This window comes from Leucoraja erinacea, chromosome 3 (assembly GCF_028641065.1).
Source record: "Leucoraja erinacea ecotype New England chromosome 3, Leri_hhj_1, whole genome shotgun sequence".
Classification (NCBI taxonomy): domain Eukaryota; kingdom Metazoa; phylum Chordata; class Chondrichthyes; order Rajiformes; family Rajidae; genus Leucoraja; species Leucoraja erinaceus.
The window spans coordinates 90211818-90232623 of record NC_073379.1 but is presented as its reverse complement, the minus strand read 5'-3'; the positions used below and the strand labels follow the sequence as shown (position 1 = coordinate 90232623).

The following is a 20806-nucleotide window of genomic DNA, read 5'->3' as shown; positions in this document are numbered from 1 at the left end:
GAAATAAAAGGAATTTACTTTGCATAATGTCTGGACCCAAGCATGTTCTTCTTTTAATTAAAATGGGTTCCACTTAGTCTAGTAACTATTAAAACTCTGATCTTGGATGGGGATTTGTGTGTTTATATGTTCGTGTGCAATCACATCTTCTCAAAAAAACCGACGCGCTAACGGTAAAACTTTCACATATTCCGGTAGAGATTTATCCCGTGGAGTCCAAAGTCGCCTTATCGAAAATATTCATGCATTATTTCTCGTTATCAATGAAAATGTCTCAAAAACCTTGGGGAAAAAACAACTGTCTTTCGCTTAATCCCTGTGCTTAGCCCAGCTCGCAACATTGATGCTATCCAAGTACACTGAGTTCTGCTAGTCCCAAGCAAGTGCAAATGCATTTTTTAAAAAGTTTTAATTGCGTTGGAGGAACGGGTTGTGTTGGGGGACCAGGCCTCCCGTGGGGGCTATGGGTGAGTGGTGGAATATTGTGTTGGGGAACTGGTTGCGTTGGGGGATCAGGCCTCCCGTGTGACAAGCCCACTTAGTCTAGTAACTATTAAAAATCAGAATAATATTAACATAATATCAAGGGGGATGCTTAGTGTATGTGTGTGTGTGTGGGGGTGGTTAGTGTGTGTGTGTGATGCCGCAGGCTGCCCTCTCGCAACCGCGCGTTGAGGGGACGGGACCCAACAGGTCCCACTTTGTCTAGTCTTCTATATAACTAAAACTTCTATGGTCTCATCTTGACCACTTCCTGTCTGCGCTGTATATTGATTTTAGAAAAACGCTACCATATATTGCTATGATTTTTGGCCATCTTACTCACAGTCTTCCTCCGCTGAGGCAGCCCCGAGGATTTTTCCGATCAATGAAAAATTAAAAAGTAATGAATGTTTAAAAAAATCTTGAGATCAGCTGATTGTCTGTCAATCACGTATCAATCACCATGATGAAGGTAACGCCACTTCCGGTGGGGGGGGGGGGGGGGGGGGGGGGGTGTGGAGTATAAAGCTTGAAATTGTATGAAATTGCATTTCAATTTGGTGGCCTGCACTCTGCTTGAAATGGGATGAAATTGCATTTGAATTTGGTGGCCTGCACACTCTTTGAAATGGAATTTCAAGGAATAGCCGTGTGTGAACTGCCAACCCACCAGCCGTGAGTCAATCAACTGCTAGCCTACCAGGCCTGAGTGACTGAGCTGCCAGCCCAAGAATCCATTCTGCCCACAATGTCCATACAAACCCTCTGGAAACCAGTCCCTTCGGCCCACAACATCCATACTAGCGCTCCAGAAAGCCACCCCCCACTGGCCACCAATATTGGAATTGGTGGAGAGGTGGAATGTTGTGTTGGGAGCCCAGCCCTCCCCTGTGACCATGGGACGCAACGGGTCCCAGTTAGTCTAGTACCTAGTCTGATTTTGTATGTGGATTTGTGTGTGTGTAATCTCATCTTCTCGAAAAACCGACGCGGTAACTGTAAAATCTTTACATATCCTGGAAGAGATTTTTCCCCTGGAGACCAAAATCGCCTTATCTGAAAGATTCATGCTTTATTTCTCGAGTTATTAATGAAATCTCCCTCCCCCCCCCCCCCCATTATTCAAACAACGCCTGGGGGTTGCTTTCCCTCGGGGATTGCTTGGTGGGGAGGTTGCTGCCGCAGGCCGAGCTTGGCTACTGGACCTGGGCAGAAGCAGATCCAGGAGCCTGGAGTGAAGGACTATTGCGTTTGGGAACCAACCCTCCCCTGTGACGCCGCGGCCCCCCCATCCCTCCTTCTCCGCCTACCTCTCCCCCCCTCTACCTCTCTGCCTCCCACCCCTCCCTCTCTGCTGGCCCCTCTGCCCCTGTCCTCCCTCTGCCCCTGCCCTCCCTCTGCCCCTGTCCTCCATCTGCCCCCGCCCTCTCTCTGCCCCTGCCCTCTCTCCCCCTCCATCTCTAGCCGTGCCTGCGTGTTGGGGGCTATGAGTGCTGGGGTAAAAGGAGCAAATAAATAATATTAATATAATATCAGGGGGGGTTGTTAGTGTGTGTGTGACGCTGCAGCGTAACCGCGTGTTGAGGGGATGGGACACAATGGTTCCCACTTGGTCTAGTAACTATTAAAGGGCTGATCTTGGATGTGTATGTGGGTGTTTATTTGTTTGTGTATAATCACATCTACTCGAAAAAACTACACGCTAACGGTGACAATTTTACATATTTTGGCAGAGATTTTGCTCCTGGAGTCCAAAATCGCCTTGAAAAATCTGAAAAATTCATGCTTTATTTCTCGAGTTATTAATGAAAGTGTTCAAAAATCTGTCAAAGCTTTGAAAAAACCCCACTGTCTTTCGCTAATGATGTCTCAATGGGTCTGCGTGCCTGCTGTTCTTGCTTGTGCTGCAAGATGTCACCCCCCCGACCACTTTCCCCCGAATTCTCGCCCCGGGTCAGCAAATGGTGTGGAGGTTGCTGCCGCAGACCGAGCCCGGTGACTGTACCTAGGCAGAAGCGGAGCCGGGAGCCTGGAGTGAGGGACTATTGCTTTCGGGAACCAGACCTCCCCTGTGACGCAGTGACGCAGCTTCCCCCCCCCCCCCCCCTCACCCCATCAAACTCTACCCTCTCCCTCTCTGCCCCCCCTCTGCCCCTGTCCTCCACTCCCTCTCTCCCCCACTTCCTCTCTTCTGCCCTCTCTGCCCCTGCCCTCCCTCTGCCCCTGCCCTCCCTCTGCCCCTGTCCTCCCTCTGCCCCTGCTGCCCTCCCTCTGCCCCTGCTGCCCCCCCTCTGCCCCTGCTGCCCTCCCTCTGCCCCTGCCCTCCCTCTGTCCCTGCCCACCCTCTGCCACTGCCCTCTCTCTGCCTATGCCCTTTCTTCCTCTTCCTTTCAGGCCTGTCTGCGAGTTGAGGGCGATGCGTGAGTGGTTAGGGTGGAGGATGGGGTAAAAGGAGCGAATGAATAATATTAATATAATATCAAGGGGGATGGTAAGTGTGTGTGTCTGGGGGGTGGTTAGTGTGTGTGTGTGAGGGACTCAAATCGTGAAAGCTAGTAGTCAGTGTGTGAGGCAGGTGGCAGAGAAGGGTAGCACTCGGACACAAAATGTAGGGGAGGAAAAAGAAAAAGATAATACACAGAAAGTGCGAGAGGGTGGGTTTCTTTAATGTGTATATTTTAATGCTAGGAGCATTGTAAGAAAGGTGGATGAGCTTAGAGACTGGATTGACACCTGGAAGTATGATGTTGTGGCGATCAGTGAAACATGGTTGCAGGAAGGCTGTGATTGGAAATTAAATATTCCAGGATTTTGTTGCTTCATGTGTGATAAGAGGTGGCGGTGTTGCATTGCTTAGTCAAGGAAGATATTACAGCAGTGCTTTGGCAGGATAGATTAGAGGGCTCGTCTAGGGAGGCTATTTGGGTGGAACTGAGAAATGGGAAAGGTGTAGCAACACTTATAGGGGTATATTAAAGACCGCCTAATGGGGAGCGAGAATTGGAAGAGCAAATATATAAGGAGATCGCAGATATTAGTAATAAGCACAAGGTAGTGATTGTGGGAGATTTCAATTTTCTACAAATAGACTGGGAAACACATTCTCTAAACGGGCTGGATGGTTTGGAGTTTGTAAAATGTGTGCAGGATAGTTTTTTGCAGCAATACATAGAGGTACCTACTAGAGAAGGGGCAGTGCTGGACCTCCTGTTAGGAAATGAGACAGGTCAGGTGGCAGAGGTATGTGTTGGGGAGCACTTCGGGTCCAGTGATCACAATACCATTAGTTTCAATATAATTATGGAGAGGGTCAGAACTGGACCTAGGGTTGAGATTTTTGATTGGAGAAAGGCGAACTTTGAGGAGATGCGAAAGGATTTAAAAGGAGTGAATTGGGACATTTTGTTTTATGGGAAGGATGTGGAGGAGAAATGGAGGACATTTAAAGATGAAATTTTAAGAGTACAGAATCTTTATGTCCCTGTTTGGTTGAAAGGAAATTGGAAAGAGCCATGGTTTTCAAGGGAAATTGGACACGGTTCGGGAAAAAAAGAGAGATCTACAATAATTATAGGCAGAATGGAGTAAATGAGGTGCTTGGGGAGTATAAAGAATGTAAAACGAATCTTAAGAAATAAATTAGAAAACCTAAAAGAAGATATGAGGTTGCTTTGGCAAGTAAGGTGAAAGTAAATCCAAAGGGTTTCTACAGCTATATTAATAGCAAAAGGATAACGAGGGATATAATTGGTCCATTAGAGAGACAGAGTGGACAGCTATCTGCAGAGCCAAAAGAGATGGGGGAGATATTGAACAATTTATTTTCTTCGGTATTCACCAAGGAGAAGGATATTGAATTATGTGAGGTAAGGGAAACAAGTAGAGTAGCTATGGAAACTATGAGATTCAAAGAAGAGGAAGTACTGACACTTTTGAAAAATATAAAAGTGGATAAGTCTCCAGGTCCTGACAGGATATTTCCTAGGACATTGAGGGAAGTTAGTGTAGAAATAGCAGGGGCTATGACAGAAATATTTCAATTGTCATTAGAAACGGGAATAGTGCCGGAGGATTGGCGTACTGCGCATGTTGTTCCATTGTTTAAAAAGGGTTCTAAGAGTAAACCTAGCAATTATAGAACTGTTAGTTTGACGTCAGTGATGGGCAAATTAATGGAAAGGATAGTTAGAGATAATATATATAAGCATCTGGATAAACAGGGTCTGATTAGGAACAGTCAACATGGATTTGTGCCTGGAAGGTTATGTTTGACTAATCTTCTTGAATTTTTTGAAGAGGTTATTCGGGAAATTGATGAGGGTAAAGCAGTGGATGGTGTCTATATGGACTTCAGTAAGGCCTTTGACAAGGTTCCTCATGGAAGGTTGGTTAAGAAGGTTCAATTGTTGGGTATTAATGGTGGAGTAGCAAGATGGATTCAACAGTGGCTGAATGGGAGATGCCAGAGAGTAATGGTGGATGGCTGTTTGTCAGGTTGGAGGCCGGTGACTAGTGGGGTGCCACAGGGATCTGTGTTGGGTCCACTGTTGTTTGTCATGCATATCAATGATCTGGATGATGGTGTGGTAAATTGGATTAATAAGTATGCAGATGATACTAAAATATGTGGTGTTGTGGATAATGAAGTAGATTTTCAAAGTCTACAGAGAGTTTTAGGCCATTTGGAAGAGTGGGCTGAAAGATTGCAGATGGAATTTAATGCTGATAAGTGTGAGGTGCTACATCTTGGCAGGACAAATCAAAATAGGACGTACATGGTAAATGGTAGTGAGTTGAGGAATGCAGTTGAACAGAGGGATCTAGGAATAACTGCACAGTTTCTTGAAGGTGGAATCTCATGTAGATAGGGTGGTAAAGAAAGCTGGCCTTTATAAATCAGAGCATTGAGTATAGAAGTTGGGATGTAATGTTAAAATTGTACAAGGCATTGGTGAGGCCAATTCTGGAGTATAATGTACAATTTTGGTCGCCTAATTATAAGAAGGATGTCAACAAAATAAAGAGAGTACAGAGGAGATTTACTAGAATGTTGCCTGGGTTTCAGCAACTAAGTTACAGAGAAAGGTTGAACAAGTTAGGTCTTTATTCTTTGGATTGCAGAAGGTTAAGAGGGTGACTTGATAGAGGTCTTTAAAATGATGAGAGGGATAGACAGAGTTGATGTGGATAAGCTTTTCCCATTGAGAGTAGGGAAGATTCAAAGAAGATGACATGACTTGAGAATTAAGGGACAGATGTTTATGGGTAACATGAGGGGGAACTTCGTTACTCAGAGAGTGGTAGCTGTGTGGAATGAGATTCCAGTGGAAGTGGTGTAGGCAGGTTCGATTTTATAATTTAAAAATAAATTGGATAGGTATATGGAAGGGAAAGGAATGGAGGGTTATGGTCTGAGTGCAGGTAGGTGGGACTAGAGGCGGATAAGTGTTCAGCACGGACTAGAAGGGCCGAAATGGCCTGTTTCCGTGCTGTAATTGTTATATGGTGATGCCGCAAGTCGCCCACTCCCCCTCCGCAATCGCGCGTTGGGACGGGACCCAAATATCATATCTCTATACTTATAAAACTTTAATCTTGGATGTGTGTGTGTGTGTTATGTGTATATAATCATACTGCTCGAAAAAATGACGCTCTTAACGGTGAAATTTTTTTGCATATTCTTGTAGAGTTTTATCACAAGTAAAAAATTGCCTTATCCTAAAGAATTCATGCTTTATTTCTTCAAAATGTTCACTAATCTCAAAAACCTTTGAAATTAAACGAGCTGATGACGTCACAATGGATCTGCTTGCTGCCGTCTTGCTCGCGCTGTGCGTGAGTGTCTTCCACGCGCTGGGCACTGTTTTCCACACGTCCTTTGGTCGCTGTGTTGACCGCTTTCCCCCGCTGCAACTCTCTCCTCCCCACTGCAACCCGTTCCCCCGCTAACCGCTCCTCCCCCCGCTGCTATCCGCTCCTCCCACCGCTGCTAACCGCTCCTCCCCCCGCTGCTACCCGCTCCTCCCCGCTGCTGCCCGCAGCTACCCGCACCCCTGCTACTACCCGCTCCCTTCCGCTGCTACCCGCTCTTGCCTGCTGCTACCCACACCCCCACGCTGCTACCCGCTCCCCCCTCCTCTTCCCTCCCCCTCTCCCCCTCCTCTTCCCCCCCCTCTCTTCCCCCCTCCTCTTCCCTCCCCCTCTCTTCCCTCCCCCCTCTTCCCTCCCCCCTCCTCCTCCTCCCCCCCACTCCTCTCCCCCCCACCACCTCCTCTCCCCCCTCCCTCTTCCCTCCCCCTGTTCTTTCCTCCTCCTCTCCCTCCTCCCTCCTCCTCTCCCTCCCCTCCTCTCCCTCCCTCCTCTCCTCTCCTCCCCTCCTCTCCTCCCTGCTCCTCTCTCCCCCTCGTCCCTCCCCTCCTCTCCCCCCCTCCTCTCCCCCTCCCCCACTCTCCTTCCTCCCCACCACCTCTCCCCCCTGTCTCCACCCCCCGGCAATGAAGACGCACCTGCATTGAACACGCACCCCCAATTTAAGTTGCTATATTTTGAGAAAAGCATGGCGGGACAGGATCTAGGGTTTGGTTTAGTGCAGGTGTCGGCAACATCGCCTGCGTGCCCCGGGACTGGCTGGAGTTCCCAGATCCCTCGTGTCCCCGGGACTGGCTTCAGTTTCCAGAACACTCGCGTTCCCGAGACTAGCTGCAGTTCCCAGGTCACCCGCCCCGGGACTGGCTGTAGCGCCCGGGGCGCCATGGTAGCGATGATTGAGTGAGTTGCTGGCATGATCCGCGATCCTCTCCTTCTCACCGCTCCTGCCCTCCCCGCAACTCCCAGACCCTCCCCGCCAATTTGTGCCGCCCAGGCCGTGCTGACCCGGGTCAGGCTCCCCAGACAGCTGTGAAAGGAACACTCCCCCCCCCCCCCCCCCCCCCCCCCCCCCCCCAGCGGTGCTGTCTTTTTTACAGCCGCTTCCCACTTTACAGCCACTTCCCATCAGCTGCCAGCAATGAGGGATAGACTTGGCAACATCATTCTTGAGGGATAGCCCAGTCTATCTTTCTTGGCTAACAACCTAACCTTCGGCCTCCAAGATGCAGGTATATTTTCGCGCCTTATTTTTGGGTAAAAAATAGCGCCTTCATTGCCGGGAAATACGGTAAGCAGGGAAAAAAAGGCATATCAATTGCAAGGCTTCAATAATAACCTCCACTAAATTTTGATGTCAAATCACTTTTATGATGTAGGAAACATTTTGTCCAAATTGACAAAGTAAAAATACTAAATGTTTCAAGATCATTTTATTGCTTCAGTTTCAAGTTCTTTCTAAGCACAAGCTTATTTACAGTGGCTATAAAAATTATATTGGGATCAAATAAGCGTAATTTGTGACAGTAAGAAGTTGAAGCACTATCAATAATTTTGAAAATAGTGTCTGCTTCAAAAAAAGCATACAAATGCATTTGTAATTAATTTGCGTTAAATTATTTGATCTTAAATGTGTGTTTCACTGTGGTTTTGTCATTTCTCACCAGGCAGCCTACTACAATGTGAAACCTACTGCTCTTCAGCAACAATTAGAAAATATCCACCTGAATCAGGAGAAGGCAGAGGCTTTTTCCCAGGCTTGGACAAATATGGGTCAAGATTTCATTGAAAAATTGAGGCAAAATACTTTTGCTCCTAAAAGGGTAAGAACAAGCCTACAGATCAAAATGTAATAGAGATGAGGATTTCTCTTTCAAAAATAAATTAGATGCTACATAAATATCCAAAAATATGTACGTTGATGTGTATTTGCCGTGGTATTATCACCAAAGAGATTACTGTATCTACAAGGAAATTAGTGATTTATTTGATAGTACTTATTATACATTTCAAGACCCTCTATGTCTACAAAGCACTCAATGGGCTTTCCCCCTCCTACATTAAAAGTCTTCTACCCACCACTCCACCTCCAGGTCCCTCAGATCAGCCGACTTGGGGCTACTGAATATCCCGCGGTCTAGGCATAAGCTTAGGGGCGACCGCACCTTTGCGGTTGCAGCTCCTAGACTGTGGAACAGCATCCCCCTTCCCATCAGAACTGCTCCCTCCATCGACTCCTTTAAGTCAAGACTAAAATCTTATCTATATTCCCAAGCCTTTCCTGACGTCCACTGAGCGAGGGATATACAGTATGTATGTAGTTTGTTTGTTTATACTATTTTTATAACAAATGTAAAGCACTTTGGCCAACGAGAGTTGTTTTTTAAATGTGCTATGTAAATAAATGTGACTTGACTTGACGTATTAGAGGTGATAAGAAAGAATAGATCATGGACCTTTGTAGAATTACTTTATATTTGTCACATTTCGCCATGTGTCCACATGAACCATTAAAGACAAATACGTATCTGACGAGGAATTTTAAGGCATTGGTCAAGAATAAGAAGGACGCATAGGCAGCTGGGATCAAGTGTAACCCTGGAGGAGTTTTGAGAAATAAGGAGCAAAGTAAAAAAGAAAATCAGAAGGGCAATAAGAGGCCAGGAAATAACTCTGGCAGATAGCATTACGGACAATTCAAGAGCTTTTATAAATACTTAAAGGGGAAAAAGGGTAATGAGAGATAGTGGGACCCCTCTGTGTGGAAGCCACAGAAGATGGGCAAGATTCTCCATGAGTATTTCTCCTCTGCATTTACCGAGAAGAAAGTCAAGTCAAGTCAAGTTTATTCGCCACATATACATGCGAGATGTGCCGTGAAATGAAAAGTGGCAATGTTCGCGGACTTCGTGCAAAAAGACAAACAAACAAACAACCAAACAAACTAAACAGAATGGAACAGAACGATCAGCTCCTTAGTTTTTTTGATGTTCAAGAGGAGGCTGTTGTCCTGACACCAGAGTGCCAGATTAGCCACCTCCTCCCGGTAGGCCTTTTCATCATTGTCTGAGATCAGGCCCACTACCACAGTGTCATCTGACACTGATGAAAGACAGGGGGACAGATGAACTTGGGGCAATCAATGGAAGTGCCTTGAGAGCAGTCAATGTTACGGTCGAAGAGGTGCTGAAGGTACTATTATGTATGAAGGTAGACAAATCTCCAGGGCCTGATCAGATAAATCCAAGGACATTGTGGGAGACCAGAGAAGAAAATGTGGGAGCCCTGGTTGAAATTTACGAGTCGTCATTAAATACAGAAGAGGTGGTGGAAGACGAGAGGGAGGCAAATGTTGTGCCTCTATTCAAGAAGGGCGGTAGGGAAAATACTGGGATCTATAGGCCAGTGAACATAACATCTATAATTAGAAAGTTACCAGCGAGTATTCTGTGGGATAGGATGGACAGGCATTCAAACGTACAAGGGCGTTTATGGATAGTCAGCAGGGTTTTGTACGTGGGAGGTCGTGTCTCACAAATAAGAGATTTTTGAAGACTTGGCCAAAAAGATCGATGAGTGGAAAGTTGTAGATGTATATATGGACTTCATCAAAGCATTCAATAAGGTTCTGCATGGTAGACTGCTCTGGAAGGTTAGATCGCATGGGATCCAAGGAGAGATAGCTGACTGGATAGAAAATTGGCTTCATAGAAGGAAGCAGAGTGTGATGGTGGAAGGTTGCTTCTCGGACTGGGGACCTGAGACTAATATTGTGCCTCAGATTTTGGTGCTGCTCTCATTACTGTTGGTCATCTATATCAATGATTTGGATGAGAATGCAGACCACATGATTGGTAAGGTTGCAGATGACACTAAAGTGGGTGGTTTTGCAGATATTGAAATTAGGTATCAAAAAATACAGCAGGATGTTGATCGATTGGCCAGGTGGGCTGAGGAATGGTTGATGGAATTTAATACAGAACAATGTGAGGCGTTCTACTTTGGGAAGTATACAGTGCCCTCTATAATGTTAGGGACAAAAACCCATAATTTATTTATTTGCCTCTGTAATCCACAATATGAGATTTGTAATAGAAAAAATCATGGTTGAAAAATGTGGTTAAAGTGTCTGATTTTATTAAAGGGTATTTTTTTACATTTTGGTTTCACCATGTAGAAATTACAGCTGTGTTAATACACAGCCCCCCCATTTCAGGACACCATAATGTTTGGGACACATGGCTTCACAAGCGTTTGTAATTGCTCAGGTGTGTTTAATTACCTCCTTAATGCAGGTATAAGAGAACTCTGAGCACCTAGTCTTTCCTCCAGTCTTTCCATCACCTTTGGAATCTTTTATTGCTGTTTATCAAAATGAGGACCAAAGTTGTGCCAATGAAAGTCAAAGAAGCCATTATGAGATGGAGAAACAAGAATAAAACTGTTAGAGACATCAGCCAAACCTTTGGCTTACCAAAATCAACTGTTTGGAACATCATAATGAAGAAAGAGAGTACTGGTGCGCTTACTAATCGCAAAGTGACTGGCAGGCCAAGGAAGACTTCCACAGCTGATGACAGAAGAATTCTCTCTATAATATAGAAAAAACCCAAACACTGGTCCGGCAGATCAGAAACACTCTTCAGGAGTTAGGTGTGGAATTGTCAGTGACCATCGTCCGCAGAAGACTTCATGACCTGAAATACAGAGGCTACACTGCAAGATGCAAACCACTGGTTAGCTACAAAAATAGAATGGCCAGGTTATAGTTTGCCAAGAAGTACCTAAAAGAGTAACCACAGTTCTGGAAAATGGTCTTGTGGACAGATGAGATGAAGATTAACTTATATCAGAGTGATGGCTAGAGCAAAGTATGGAGGAGAGAAGGACCTGCCCAAGATCCAAATCATACCACCTCATCTGTGAAACATGATGGAAAGGATGTTATGGGGGTGTTATGGCCTGGGCATATATGGCTGCTGAAGGTACTGGCTCACTTATCTTCATTGATGATACAACTGCTGATGGTAGTAATGCTGTAATTTCTGAAACCAAAATGTATACAAATGGCCTTTATTAAAATCTGACAATGTGCACTTTAACCACATGCAATTTTTTTTCTATTATAAATCTCAAATTGTGGAGTACAGATGCAAATAAATAATTGATGGTTCTTTGTCCAAAACATTATGGAGGGCATTGTAACATGGGCAGGATCTACAGTGAATGGTAGGGCTCTGAGGAGTGTTGTGAAGCAGAGGGATCTAGGGGTGCAGGTGCATGGTTCTACGAAGGTGGAGTCTCAGGTAGATAAGGTAGTTAAAAAGGCTTTTGACACATTGGCCCTTACAGTCAGAGTATTGAATATAGGAATTAGGAGGTCATGTTGCAGTTGTATAAGATATTGGTGAGGCTGCATTTAGAGTATTGTGTTCAGTTCTTGGCACCATGTTATAGGAAAGATGTTGTCAAGCTGGAAAGGGTACAGAGAATATTTACGAGGACGTAAATGTTGCCAGGACGAGAGGCTCTGAACTATTGAGAGAGGCTGGGACTCTATTCCTTGGAGCGCAGGAGGATGAGGGGTGATCTTATAGAGGTGTATAAGATCATGAGAGGAATAGATTGGGCTGATGCACAGTCACTTGCCAGAGTAGGTGAATTGAGGGCAAGAGGGCATAGGTTTAAGGTAAAGGGGGAAAGATTTAATAGGAATCTGAGGGGTAACCTTTTCACACAAAAGGTGGAGGGGTATGGAACAAGCTGCCAGAGTAGGTAATTGAGGCAGGGACTATCCCAACGTTTAAGAAATAGTTAGACAGGTGCATGGATAGGATAGGTTTGGAGGGATATGGACCAAACACAGGTAGTTGTGACTGGTATAGTTGTCCATGTTGGCTGGTGTGGGCAAGTTGGGCCGAACAGCCTGTTTCCAAGCTATATCACTCTATGACTCCATGACTTTGCAAACAATTATGGAGGAGAGCAGTGGTCTGGTCTGCAGCTTCGAGCCTGGTTCTGAAGCACTGTAGGGGTAGGGGAAAGGTGTTGCCTTGTCTCCCTGGTGCTAGGATCCAGGATATCTCTGAGAGATTGCAGACATTCTTAAAGGGAAGCGCGAGCAGCCAGAAGTTGTTGTGCACATTTGCACAAATGACATGGGTGGAAAAAGGGATGAGATCCTGTGAAGTGAATATAGGGTTAGGCAGAAGATTAAAACACCCAGGGGTAGTAATCTCTGGATCACTCCCAGTGTCAGGTGCAAGTGAAATAGGAAGATAGGGTAGACAAATGCGTGGTTTATGTGTTGGGGCATGGATTCAGATTTTTAGTCCATTAGGATCTCTTGTGCAGCAGAGGTGACCTATACAAGTGGGATGGGATGATTCCGAAACTGGATGGGGGGGGGGGAGGCAGTGAGGGGTAGGAGCCAGAGGAGTAGGTATGAAATTGGAAGGATTGATGGGAAGGTAGAGATTAGGACCAATAAGTCTCAAAGATAGGACAGAGAGGAAAATGCAAAGGTATATGGTGATGTTGATGGGCTGAATTGTGTTTAATTCAATGCAAGCAGTATTCTTTTCTGGATTGGTGCTAGGACCTATGATATTGTGGCCATTGCGAAAACGTGGTTGCGAGAAGGTCACTATTTAATGTTTCAGGGTTTCGATGTTTAAGACGTGGTCGGGCGGGAGAACAAAGAGGTGGAGGAGTTGTGTAGGAACGAACTGCAGATGCTGGTTTACACTGAAGGTAGACTAAAAATGCTGGAGTAACTCTACAGGACAAGCCGCATCTCTGGAGAGAAAGAATGGGTGACGCTTCAGGGTCGAGACCCTTCCTCAGACTGAGTTTTGCTACTAATCAGGGAGTCTGTCATGGAGCACTCAGAAAGTACATACTGGTGGGTTTGTCTGTTGACGCAATATGGAAAGACCTTAAAAATAAGAGGATTTCTTGAAAGTATTTGGATAATCCAACCCAAAAAGGGAACATATTGGATCTTGTGTTGTGAAATGAGCCTGGCCAGGTAACTTGTGTTACAGTGGAAGAGCATTTTGGGGATGGTACAGACATTTTGGGCTTAAGGGCCTGCTCTTGGGTTGTATGGTTGTATTGTTATGTGTTCTTTAAACCTCATCTATGGTATTTAATGTTCTCAAAGTGGCTCCTTTTCAGATGCCTTTTTCGTTTGATCGCCCCTCTTTCCAATCCCCTCGGTTTCCTTCCACCAATATCACACCCTGAGGCTTTACATTTCACTCCTTCTCTTCATATCCGACACCAAATTTTAATGTTGGTTGTCTCAAATCATCAGGCATTATTCTGTTAAAACATGCAAATGTTGCAGGTTTAAATTCATTAATTAGAAAAGAGATCTATGAGCCCAAATGATTATTGTGTATCATTTTTGAATGTTTGGTCTTGCAGACATGTATGCAAAGTGAACGTTTATTAGGAAGTAATGTCTAACATCAATGAGTGAGCAAAGTAACAACTTTTTCTACACCACACTCTCTTTTCTATAAACTTTAATTGAACAATATTACTCATTGTGGTTGAACATGGCTAACTTTAACATGTTGATTGCTCTAAATATTTAGATGCTATAAACCACTCTTCAAAATGATTTTTCATACATAGCTAGTAAATTTACCATGATATAAATTGTCCCAAATATATCGATGCCATAATGGAAATAAATTTGCCTACTTAGCTAGTAGGTTTCCCCTGATGTTAGGCACAGTAAATTGGGCTATGTGCTATAATAAATTTAGCAGTGTTAGACTATAGATGCAACAAAATGTACTTAATCTGCCAAAACTGTTCATGCTTGCAGCTTGAAAAAATTGGATGGTGTTTTAACCTCGAAATGGGGCAGTCACTGCAAGCAAAAAATGAAGTCCCCCCATGCTGTTCTTGAACTTGGAATTACTAGTGAAGATTCTGAGGTAAATAAAAATGATTATAAAGGGGTAAACTGCCCTGTGGTACTATTTGACATACTTTTTGCTAATCAGCTGCAACAATTCATTATTATGCATTCAGATCTAAATTGTTGTGCATTTAATGGATTTATGCCAGGCAGGTTATTCTGTTACAATACAATACAATACAATACAAATTTATTATCATTTGAGCCCCAGTGAGACTCAAACGAAATGTTGTTTCCACAGCCATACAAACAAAGACACTGTCTTACAGACATACACATAATTAAATTCACACAAACATCCATCACAGTGAAGCCACTGTGATGGAAGGCAAGTCTTTTCTCTCCCCTGTTCTCCGTGTCTCTCCCGATGTCCAAGCCCCAGGCGGGCGATGATGAGTCCCACGGCCATTTTAGGCCGCGCGGGGCGATTTACGGCCCCGCTCCCGGTCTGAAAGTCACAATGTTGGAGGCCCCGGCGGGCGCTGGAATGTCCCACGGCCATGAAGCCGCGCCGGGCGACGTACGTCCCCGCTCCGGGTCGTTCCAACCCCGCGACACGGGCTGGAGAAGTCGCGTTGCGGGAGCTCCGGGAAGCGGTCTCTCCCTCCGGACCCGCGAGCTCCCGATGTCCCAGTCCACCGGACCTGCGGCTGCGTTGCTGGAGCCTCCGAGCCCCAGGAGTCGAGTCGCAGCAGCGAGTCACCGCCGCTCCCCACGCTCCGAGGCCGGCCACCCGATGGTGAGTAGTCCGCAGATCCGCAGTCTCCGGGACTGGAGCCCCCGGGTCGTTCAGGTTGGAGGCTGCTCCACGGTGCTAGGCCCCAACGACAGCCGAGACCCGACAGGGAAAAAGTCGGGTCTCCCGGACAGGGAAGAGATTTAAACAGTTTCCCCCTCCCCCCCCCCGCCCCCCACATTTACACATTTAAAAATACTATTAAAAAACACCAACACTACATTTAACTAGACAAAAAATAAAAAAAAGACAGACAGGCTGTAGGGGCCGCTGCAACGGGTGAGTCGCGCCGCCAAGACAGATGTGTGCACTTTTATTGCTTTCCCTTCTGCTTAAATTGGCAAATACCGTTCAATTACTTTCTGAAATATTGCCTACCGTTCCATTTCTTACTGAAGGAAGTATTTTATTTCTATGAGCTTTAAGCACTAACCGTTGTCAGGTTGTTTAATTGTGATTGATGAATGTGAAACTACGCAGGTATAATTGAATTTCTTGAGGGTACATTTTTTCTGGTGTGTATAGTAGTAGAAAGTGTATTCAATGATACATTAAAAAATATAGTCATCGAATCACACGGCATGGTATTGGGCCTTTCAGTCCATAGTGTAAATCCCAGCCATCACCCATCTCTCCTGATCCCATTTCTCAGTACTGGAACTTTAGCCTTTTTTGCCATGGCGCTTCAAACATTACTCACATTGTGTCATATAAAACATAGTAAATTTTGTGAGTGCCTATCTCCTCCACCCCTTCAGGCAGCGAGTTTCAGATTTTAACCATCCTCTGGGCAAAAGTATTCTTCCTCAAATCCTTTAAATTTCGTCGCCGCTTTCACAGATATGATATGTGTAAGTTAGGATATATACTGCAGAAGAGATCATGGACCATACACGACTCTTTGGGCCACTATTCACAACATGTCGCGGGGCGACGCCTGTATGGTCGTGAGTAGTGGCCCAAAGAGTTGTGCCTTTTTCTGCTCGTCGCTGGATTTTCAACATTTTAAAAATTTCCGGCCACCTGCTGCGACTATGCCGAAAAAAACGAGTAAGTGGGACAGGCCCTTAAGGAGTATAATTGCAGTCGGGTTATGTGCTCAGGTTGACCTTTTAGCAACTTTGTTATTTATTCATCAAGAGTGAGATGAACAGCAATCACATCTTTGGGGATGAACAATATTTGCTGGCCTTGGATAAATAAATAAATAGGAAAATTCAACCAAGAGACACGAGTCTATTGAATGTTCTGAAAAATGTCAGTGAGAGCTTGGCAGCATTTGATAGGGAATGAGCCGAGTTCTGAATCTTATCTAAAAATAAAGACATAACTTCAGTGCTAGCGGTGATATGGTGATTGTAATATTGTGGCTAAGATGCTGGTCTAATAGTCAGAGCTCTGAACCATTGATTCAGAGATAAGATCTTGAATCCTATCATGGCAATTAATTAATAAATCTGGAATTATAAACCAAAAGCTAATCATTTGTAACTAGTGGATTGTTGCAATTCAATAATGTTCTTCGAGGAATGAAATCTGTTGTCTTTACCTACTCTGGAGTACATATGACTCTGCAACTGCCAATGTGATTGGCTCTTGACAATCTCCTTAGTTTGTGTCCAATGTGAATGGCAGTTAATGATGAGAGTTAATGAGAGGACACTTAGATTAGTGGCTTTGGCCAGCTTTTCATTGCCTCTCAAGCCATTCGAAGGTCACCCAAGAGTTTATGCTAAACACATGTTCCGTTATATGAGGTGCAATCTCAATATCATTTGTGTATTTTAATCCAGCGAGTTGTAAGATTTAAATTAGATATCTCAATGCCCATAAAGCATTCAATTTTTGAAGCAAATTTGTGTTATAACTAGTCTGAGAGTTTCAACAGAAGAGAACTATAAAGGCAATACGGGGAGAAAACATGAGGTACGAAGGTAAGCTAGCCAAGAATATAAAGGAGGATAGGAAAAGCTTCTTTAGGTATGTGAAGAGGAAAAAAAATAGTTTTGACCAAAGTTGGACCCTTGAAGACTGAAAAAGGTGAATTTATTATGGGGAACAAGGAAATGGCAGATGAGTTGAACAGGTACTTTGGATCTGTCTTCACTAAGGAAGACACAATCAATCTTTCTGATATACTAGTGGCCAGAGGATCTAGGGTGACGGAGGAACTGAAGGAAATGGTGTTGGGTAGACTGATGACGGCTGATAAATCCCCAGGGCCTGATGGTCAGCATCCCAGGGTACTTAAGGAAGTGGCTCTAGAAATCGTGGATGCAATGGTGATAATTTTCCAATGTTCTATAGATTCAGGATCAGTTCCTGTGGATTAGAGGGTAGCTAATGTTATCCCACTTTTTAAGAAAGGCGGGAGAGAGAAAACAGGGAATTATAGACCAGTTAGCCTGACATCGGTGGTGGGGAAGATGCTGACGTCAATTATAAAAGATGAAATAGCGGTGCATTTGGATAGCAGTAACAGGATTGGTCCAAGCCAGCATGGATCTACGAAGGATAAATCATGCTTGACTAATCTTGTGGAATTTTCTGAGAATATAACTAGGAAAATGGACAAGGGAGAGCCAGTGGATGTAGTGTACATGGACTTTCAGAAAACATTTGATAAGGTCTCACATATGAGATTAGTGGGCAAAATAAGGGCACTAGGTTCTGGGGGTAGTGTGCTGATATGGATAGAAAATTGTTTGGCAGACAGGAAACAAAGAGTAGGGATTAACAGGTCCGTTTCAGAATGGCAGGCAGTGACTAGTGGGGTACCGCAAGGCTCGGTGCTGGGACCGCAACTATTTACAATATACATCAATGATTTAGATGAAGCAATTCAAAGTAACTTTAGCAAATTTGCAGATGACACAAAGCTGGGTGGCAGTGTGAACTGTGAGGAGGATGCTATGAGAATGCAGGGTGACTTGGACAGGTTGGGTGAGTGGGCAGATGCATGGCAGATGCAGTTTAATGTGGATAAATGTGAGGTTAAATGTAGCAAAAACAGGAAGGCAGATTACTATCTAAATGGTGTTAAGTTGGGAAAGGGGGAACTACAAGGGGAACTGGGGGTCCTTGTTCATCAGTCAATGAAAGTAAATGAAGCAGGTACAGCAGGCAGTGAAGAAAGAAAATGGCATGTTGGCCTTTATAACAAGAGGAGTTGAGTATAGGAGCAAAGAGGTCCTTCTGTACTTAGTGAGACCACACCTCGAGTATTGTGTGCAGTTATGGTCCCCTAATTTGAGGAAGGACATTCTTGCTATTGAGGGAGTGCAACATAGGTTTACAAGGTTAATTCCCGGGATGGTGGGACTGTCATATGCTGAGAGAATGGAGCGGCTGGGCTTCTATACTCTGGAGTTTAGAAGGATTAGAGGGGATCTTATTGAATCATATAAGATTATTAAGGGTTTGGACACGCTAGAGGCAGGAATGGTATTCCCGATGTTGGGGGAGTCCAGACCCAGGGGCCACAGTTTACGAATAAGGGGTAAGCCATTTAGAACGGAGACGAGGAAACACTTTTTCACACAGAGAGTTGTGAGTCTAGAATTCTCTGCCTCAGAGGGTGGTGGAGGCCGGTTCCCTGGGTACATTCAAGAGAGAGCTCAATAGGGCTCTTAAAGATAGCGGAGTCAGGGGATAGGGGGAGAAGGCAGGAACGGGGTACTGATTGGGGATGATCAGCCATGATCACATTAAATGACGGTGCTGGCTCGAAGGGCCGAATGGCCTACTCCTGCACCTATTGTCTATTGTCTTTTGACTCAAAACGTCTCCTATTCCTTTCCTCCAGAGATACCAACTGTCCAGCTGAGTCACTCCAGTATTTTGTCTCTATGTTTTATGTTATATTAGTTGTTTTGGTCATATGTCTCCATTGTGTTTATATTTTTCACCAATTGCTTTTCGTTGTCCATTTATCTCTGGTAAGGGTATTTACCCGGACATCTTTTAATTGTCAGGTATTTGTGATGGTAATGCATTGAGAACCAGCTGGTGGCTCTCATTATCTTTAGTGAGTTGGAGGGCTGCTTGCTCTTGAGATTTGTTTTAAATTACAAAGTTGCAACCAGTTTTCCAAGCGAGGTGTTGTGACTATATGCCAATCTTATCATGTATGTTGTGGCCTGAACTTATTCTTGCACAGCTGTTAGCAATTGTAGAGGTAGGTTTCTTAGATCCATGCTCTGGTAACCACAATGCTCTTGTTCATTATCAAGAGTCAAGAGTCAAGAGTCAATTTAATTGTCATTTGGACCCCTGGAGGTCCAAACGAAATGCCGTTTCTGCAGCCATACATTACACACAAATAGACCCCAGACACAACATAATTACATTTTACATAAACATCCATCACATAGCTGTGATGGAAGGCCAAAAACACTTATCTCTCCCCTGCACCCCCCCCCCCCCCCCTACCCCCGAATGTCAGAGTCAAAGTCAAAGCCCCCGGCTGGCGATGGCGATTGTCCCGCGGCCATTGAAGCCACGCCGGGTGGTGCGAGGTCGCACACCGGGTCTTGGTGTTGGAGCCCCCGGTGTGCGCTCGCAAAGTCCCGCGGCCATTCCAGCCGCGCGGGGCAGTGGTGTCAGGCCCCGCTCCAGGAGCTCTTCAACCCCGCAACACGGGCGGGAGAATTCGCCGTTGCAGTCTCCCCCCAGGGATCCGCGGGCTCCCGGTGCCGCCGTCCGCAGACCCGCAGTAGCAGCCTCCGCATCAGCAGCAGCATTATCTTCTATTTAGCGCATGGGATCATTCATAGATTCTCCAACTACACCAATGCAAACTAATATAACTTTGGGATATTAGTCTACATTAATTATTTACTAAAAAGGGGCAATATGTATGAAGAGGAACTGCTTTGATGCGATACCTACTTAATCTCTGTTATTTCTCTCCGTCCTCTCCCTATTTACTGCAGTGACATGCTGAGCACTTTATAGTGATGGGTAAATAATGGACGGTTAGAGTGTTTAAGAAGGAACTACAGATGCTGGAAAATTGAAGGTAGACACAAATGCTGGATAAACTCAGCGGGTGAAGCAGCATCTATGGAGCGAGGGAAATAGGTGACGTTTCATAGAAACATTGAAAATAGGTGCAGGAGTAGGCCATTCGGCCCTTCGAGCCTGCAACACCATTCAGTATGATCATGCCTGATCATCCACCTCAGTATCCTGTACCTGCCTTCTCTCCATACCCCCTGATCCCTTTAGCCACAAGGGCCATATCTAACTCCCTCTTAAATATAGCCAATGAACTGGCCTCAACAACCTTCTGTGGCAGAGAATTCCAGAGATTCACCACTCTCTGTGTGAAAAATGTTTTTCTGATCTCGGTCCTAAAAGATTTCCCCCTTATCCTTAAACTGTGACCCCATGTTCTAGACTTCCCCAACATCGGGAATAATCTTCCTGCATCTAGCCTGTCCAACCCCTTAAGAATTTTGTAAGTTTCTATAAGATCCCCCCTCAATCTTCTAAATTCTAGCGAGTACAAGCCGAGCCTATCCAGTCTTTCTTCATATGAAAGTCCTGACATCCCAGGAATCAGTCTGGTGAACCTTCTCTCCCCTTTTCCTAATCGGCCACCATTTAGATAATAGTCTACTTTCCTGTTTTTGCCACCAAAGTGGATAACCCCACATTTATCCACATTATACTGCATCTGCCATGCATTTTCCCACTCACCCAGCCTATCCAAGTCACCCTGCAGCCTCCTAGCATCCTCCTCAGGTCGAGACACTTCTTCAGATTGATTATTTATTTATTAA

The 20806-nt window shown here is 44.9% G+C and overlaps 1 protein-coding gene across 2 annotated transcripts in view; it reads left to right on the top strand.

Annotated features, from left to right (window-relative positions):
- The window catches only part of commd10 (COMM domain containing 10), a 100407-nt gene that overhangs the window by 8334 nt on the left and 71267 nt on the right, over positions 1–20806 (top strand). For both annotated transcript variants that reach the window (XM_055633162.1, XM_055633160.1), the window contains one exon: positions 8016–8171. In XM_055633162.1, the coding sequence (XP_055489137.1) occupies positions 8016–8171 (156 nt within the window). The remainder of the gene's footprint in view (positions 1–8015; positions 8172–20806) is intronic.